We start from the raw sequence: 6,386 nt of genomic DNA on the forward strand, positions 1-6,386 counted from the left end.
GTAATGACAGCTAAATGTCAGCTTCATTTCTATCTGAGCTCAGAATATAAACAGAAAAGTATACAAAAAAGAAAATGTCCTGTTACAAGCTCTTTGAATTCTTCTTGCTGTGTAGCCTCTGCCAAACAGTTTTGATTCTGCATGTGACTCTCAGTCCAAAAGCCACACTGAGACATTTTTCTCAATAAATTATTTTCCCTATTTGGCCTCTAGGGCAGAGAAAACACTGCCATTAACATAAATGCATAAAAAACCTGAACCTGGAACTTCATTTCATCAAGAAAAACCCCCACGATATTTTTATATAACATTTTGGATATATTTTATGTCAAAACATGATCACCAGTCAAACTAGTGACATCTAACCCCAATACGTTATTGTGACTTCTAAAATAAAAAAATCAGAACATAACTAAATTTATTGTAGCTCTGCCTTCATTAAACACCAGGTCTTGGTGATTTAAACACAATAAAACTCCAGTAATCCTTCAAAAGTGTCTACTAAATAGAATAAAAAGAATAAGAGAACAATTAACATTTAGTCTGTTACATTAAAAAAGTGGATGTATGTATTCCTATTGCCTGTTAGCTTTACCTAAGCCTTCAACTACTACAAAAATAATAATAATAATAATAAAAAAGAAAACTCATTGTGGAAAGTCAAAAACATTCAAATCAGTTGATACAACATTACAGTACAGTCAGCTAACATCATTCAGGGTCTCCTTTTCTCAGGGTAGAGTCCTCAGACCAGGGTCACAAACCTAATTCACTGCAGGTCCAAAACTGTGGGTCAGCTCGGTGCCATACTGCCCCTCGATGGCTTTGGGAGAACAGGGCTGGCAGTGGAACCGAGGGCTCACCCAGCCTCTCCTGTTTATTCAGCACTGGAGTTAGGACAGTGTTAACTTTAGCACAAAACTGGAAAGAAAAAAAAAAGAAAAAAAGAATAAAATAAACAGAGAAGTGGAAGCTAGGGTGAAGCTGCCATTTGTGTCAACCCATTGCGATACGCTATACTAAAAAATCCTGAAATATCCACCTGTCCTCACTGCTCTGCCACAGACTAGCAAAGTCAAAAATACAAAAGTCTTCAACTCGTCGTTTTTGCAGAATAAAGCAAAAAAGTCTTTGTGCTCCTTACTACCAGAAGCAAAATATCCTCTGAGTTACCACATGTAATAGCTTCTGGATGTGTCCACTTGGGTCGGCTTGGTCTCTGCAGAGCCATCCTTGTCTTTTTCACTGTCACCTTCCCAGAGATTAATAAGTGGAGGGTAGAGCTCGTTCAGGGGGATTGAAGAGGTCTTTTGCATATATTTTTTCAATGAGTGGTGGTAGTTTTTTCTCTTAAACCTTTTTGCAATATAAACAGAGATGGAGGCGAGGCTGATGACAGCAAACATGGATCCCATCACCGCTGCCAGGGCCGTGCTGGTCTCCTGGTCGGAAATGTCCAGCGTAAAAGCTGCGTTTTTGGTCGTGACGTTGACACAGGATCTCTGCGTCTGCTGATGGATATTGGACACTGTCAGACACACTTCATAATCTGTAGAGGGTTGTAAATGTGTGAGGTTGTATTCGTGGACATCCACCGGGACCCTGGCGGTGTAGGTGATGTGAGGGTTGTCAATCTTCATTGTGGCCGATGACCATTTTAAATTGGATGTCATGACGTTGGAATTGACTTTCCAAGAAACCAGGATGGAATGGGATTCAGCTTGTTTAACATAAATCTTCAGAACCTGGGTGCCATCCAGGAGCGTTCCGTTCACCCGGATGGTGGCGACCCTTGTGTCAGCCCCTTCTACGTTCTGAGCGACACAGGTGTATCTCCCAGAGTCCTCAACCTGGATGTTGGAGATTTCCAAGGTGCCCTCACTGCTCAGCTTGTATTTGTCAGAGAGGCTTTCCACGGTGACTTTATTGCCCAGAGGAGTGACCCAGTAGATTTCTGGCTCAGGTTCTGCCATGGCCCGGCAATCTAAAAACACTGTCATGCCGATGTCCAGGTTTAAGTGGTTGGGAAAGGTCTCGTGAGAGATCATTGGAAGACATTGTTCGTTTGAGTCCTGTATCAGCACTTCCTTCACCTGCTGCCCCCGGTACTCTGGAGGCATAGCACAGAACATGGAGAGAGGCTCCATGAAGCGGATGTTGGTTTTGTTGGAGTTGATCCAGTGGATGACGCAGTCACACCTGAGCGGGTTGCTGTGGATGCTGATCTCGCGCAGGTTTGGGAGGGATTCCACTGTCTTTTGGTAGACTGCATTCAAGGCATTGTTGTTGAGCATCAGGCTCTCCAGGGCGGGGACGTTGCGGAACGCCAGGCGATGGATGTAAGACAGCTTTGGGTTGTTGGTGGCTTCCAGCTTTGTTAGTTCAGGCAGGTTGTCCAGTGCGTACCTATCGACAGACACGAGTTCTCCCATGTTGTTGATCCCAAGCTCTTTCAATCTCAGCATGTTTTTAAAATCCCCTTCTTGAATTTTATGAATTGGGTTTTTGTTGAGATCCAGGAATTTTAAATTGGGAACTTTCTCAAGTGCGAGCTGAGGAACTTTCACCAATTTGTTGTCATAAAAAGAAAGACTTTCAAGACTATCCAAGCCTACCAAGGCATTGCCAGGAATGTCTGTGAGGTACATACCTGCCAAAACTAGACTCCTTAAGTTTGAGAGTGATTTGAAATTCATATCAAGTATTCCAATCACTGGGTTTTCTCCAATCATGAGAATCTCTAAGTTGGGAGTAGAATCAAACCAGCGGCTGTCAATAACCTTTAATTTGTTGGAGTTGAGGTGTAATCTCAGAAGATTTTTCAGGCCAGAGAATGCGTTTGCGGAAATGCTGCTGATCTGGTTGTGGTTTATGTAGAGCTCCTGCAGATTGCAGAGGTCTTGCAGGCAGTAGTCGGTCATCTCCGTGATCTGGTTCTCCTCCAGGTGCAAAGTCGTAAGCTGAGTGAGATTAGAGAGCCCCACATCTCTGATACTTGTGAAGTTATTTTGTGAGAAATCCAATTCAGTTAAATTAAAGAGCTGCTGGAGTTCGTCTGTGGTCTTTGCAATGTTGTTGCTTTGTAACAAAAGAACTTGAGTGTCACTGGAGAGGTTGCTGGGGATTTTTGTTAACCGGAGGTCGTTGCAGTCAACTGTGGTGGCTTCCCTGTAGGTTGACTGTGGTGTAAACCAGGGCCGGATTTCACAGACACAAAGCTGCGGACATTCGTTGCTCTGTATGGAAGACTCAGTTAATGAATTCATTAACAATTCTAGCACCAACTGGCACACAGTTAAAACAACTCTAACCTTTGCCATGCTGGCCAGTGAGGGGGTTCAGCTCCCTGGCCCCCTAAAATCCCCACAGAGGAAGAGGGTGATACCCTATCAAGCAGAAAACGTAAAGCTTGATCTTTAAGGTGAAAAGCTTGGACATCCAGAAAGGTGAAAGATGATTTTCTGAGTTTACTGAAGTTAAGAAATGCTCTGAAGACTCTCAGCTGCTCCTCAGTGTTTTAGAATCTTCTGTAAATCACTGCCTGAAGATAGTCCTGAAAGCACATTAGGGTATATGTTATGCTCAGCTCATATACAGCTTATCCGTTATTTAGTTTCGCTAACCTTTGAAAGAAAATATCTGAAAACAATCATTATTTTAACAGCATTTTCCTACAAAAATCCTAATCTGGTGTAGGTAAATTATGTAGGGTTTGGAACGCTCTCCTTCTTGGGGTTTACATGAGGAATCTCTCTGAGTGAATTATCTAAAACCAGAACTTTGGGATAGATACCTTTCAGTTTTACCCTGCAGGAGTTGTTTGAGTGGCTTGGGAATGCTGAGGGTGGAGGATGTGCTGGTGAGCACTGCGGGGTCTCAGACGAGTGTCAACGTCCAGTCCCTGTCCCCAAGGCTCGGATTTCAGGCGTGGGGAATTAAGGCTCAGGAAGCTGCTGGTTTAGAAGTTTGAAGCTAAACGCTTACGAACTTTGCCAAAATTTATCCGAGTTAATCAAATCAGTTCCAGATAACGGCTTAGATTTAATCCAGCTCAGCACCAAACAATAACAGTAAATTTGATTAAATGAATGTACTGCCCTTATTTCAGCTGTCTGTACTACAGTGGAATTGTATGAACGGTTCACCACAATTCTGAATTGCTGTGTAAGCCCTGCATTTGTATCTGCTTAGCCTGAAGTTGTTCATGCAAGAGTGCATTTAAATTAACCCAGCTGTGTCCAGGCACCTCTGAACATCTGGTGTGTTGTGAGGCTCTGAACACGTATTCCAGGAAAATCTCGTAGTAAAATCTTTCTCCTTCTCCCTCTCCCTTCATTGGAAAGTCGTTCCGGTGAGTGCAGCCGAGACTTCTCAAACAAAAGGTTTGGGTTTTTATGTAACTAAAATCATCACGTTGTGCTGTATGGACTCCCCTGGCTCCTTGGAAGTGTCCGAGGCCAGGTTGGATGGGGCTCGGAGCAGCCTGGGATAGTGGAAGGTGGCAGGGGTGGAACTGAACGGGCTTTAAGGTCCCTCCCAACCCAAACCTATCTGACTCTGTGATATCTGAGAGAACACAGGGATGAAATCACGTCTTTTTCAGTTAAAATGTAGCAAAGCTTCAGCCAAGTCACAGCCCACTAAAGACAGTGGTATGCAAAATAATAAAACTAAATACAGCTTCTAAAATAGGTATAAAATACTCCTCTGGATAGTGGTGATAGGAATCCCATTTGTACAATATGTACTTCTAAATCTGATCATATTAAATACTGAATTCACTGTGTTTTAGTTTAGATTACAATATAGTGCTGTAGGTAGAACACACCCAACAGCATTTTTATTATTTATTTTTATATTGTTATTCTGTGGTTGTGCTTTGGAAGAAGGGGAAGAGGAATGGGACCCAGAATACATTTGACCCTGTTGAGTCAGATTTTCTCTCTGGTAGCTGAGACTTGAATGAGAGCTGAGCAGACTCTGCTGGAGGGGTGAAAACCAACTGTAGGACCAACATTCCTTCCTAAATAACCTCCAACTGATGGAAGAATTGACTAAGACTGTGTTACAAATAAATCCTACTGGCACTGTAATAGTGGGGAATATGTTAGCAGGGAGTGATGAGGGGCTGGTGTAGCCTGAGCTGTGCTGACTCTGATGGATGCTTCCCTCCACGGCAACACATTTGTAGCTGACCCAAACCAGCCAATTCTGGGAAAATTGATGGCATCTGAAGTTTAATTGATTTAATTGCAGATTTTCAAATGGCAGCATTCTGCAGTGAATAATGCAGGTGGTGCTTTCCCCCAGTCACAGTCCCAGGCAGGTACAGGAGGTGCCCTGAGCTGCCGTGCCCATGGGCTGTCCCCTCACACAGGGACATGTCCCTGCTCCTGCTCTGCACCTGCCCCAGGGCAGCTGCACCAAAGAGGGAGCATTGCTCCTAACATTCCTGCCTGTGGAATTTCTCCTGAAACTTCTCAGTGGATGAAGAAAGGAGTTGGAGCCTTTTGAAGCTGAGGGCCCTAATGATGTTTTAGTACTGCTATAGCCCATGTATGAATCATGTAATGCTTTAAAAACCAATCTGCCTGAAAAACACTTCAAAGGTTCTTTTAAAATATGTAGGAGCATGTCTAGATGTTGCAAAAAAAAAATCAAATTCGATCTTTTTTTGTTGAATATTTATATCCTCTTACTGTCACGTTACAGTTATTGTTCATCCTTGCTAAAAAGGCATTTGTGGGTTTATTGACCAGAGTTCTGGGTTTATGATCACTGTAAATATATGATTTTACAAGTTCTTAGTGGCTCATTCTCTTCTGTAGCTATTTTCTACTGTGAATGGATTTAATTTTCTTTAACTGCAAATCTTCCTTAGAAACAACCTGCACGTTGCTTTCCTCAGCCTCTCCCAGCCCAAGGCAGCTTGGACGAAGCTGGAAATGAAATTCCAGTGTAATCAAAGAGTGAATTCTGAGCAGCTCCATGTGCAAGAGGGACAACCCAAGTAATGGGCTTTGGTTTTAGCTACTTGTAGTGTGTAAAACCCCATCCACAGCTCTGATCAAAGCTGCAGAGCAGCCACCAAAAACCGTCTCTTTGCCCCAGGATTCTCAGCTTTCCAGTCTTTCTAGCACTGGCAAGACTGATCCCAGACACCTCTGCAATGTTTGGTGTCACAGATTCTGAGGGTGTGAAGGAAAGCTTTTAGTATTCCCTGCCTTCCCTCTCATTTGTCAGATTCGTATTTTCTGCTGTTCCAACCCACAACAGCAGTTGGAACAGCTGGTAACTTGATATCAGCAGAAATAATGGCAAATTTCATGTGAGAGATATGGAGGGAATTATTTTACTCCGAGCTAATTAAATGCATTTTCTGTGGC

At 43.1% G+C, this 6,386-nt stretch overlaps 1 protein-coding gene across 1 annotated transcript; it reads right to left on the reverse strand.

Annotated features, from left to right (window-relative positions):
- Positions 1-276: 276 nt before the first annotated feature.
- Positions 277-3,320, reverse strand: LRRN1 (leucine rich repeat neuronal 1). The gene has a single exon (XM_062500788.1). The coding sequence runs from the start codon at positions 3,318-3,320 to the stop codon at positions 1,170-1,172; it is 2,151 nt and encodes a 716-aa protein (XP_062356772.1). The 3' UTR covers positions 277-1,169.
- Between the last annotated feature and the right edge of the window lie 3,066 nt (positions 3,321-6,386).

Source organism: Cinclus cinclus, chromosome 12, assembly GCF_963662255.1.
Source record: "Cinclus cinclus chromosome 12, bCinCin1.1, whole genome shotgun sequence".
In the NCBI taxonomy this organism is placed as follows: Eukaryota; Metazoa; Chordata; class Aves; order Passeriformes; family Cinclidae; genus Cinclus; species Cinclus cinclus.

Bases quoted from the DNA above. Each gene is read 5' to 3' on its own strand.
- LRRN1 (XM_062500788.1), bottom strand. From the start codon at position 3,320: ATGGCAAAGGTTAGAGTTGTTTTAACTGTGTGCCAGTTGGTGCTAGAA.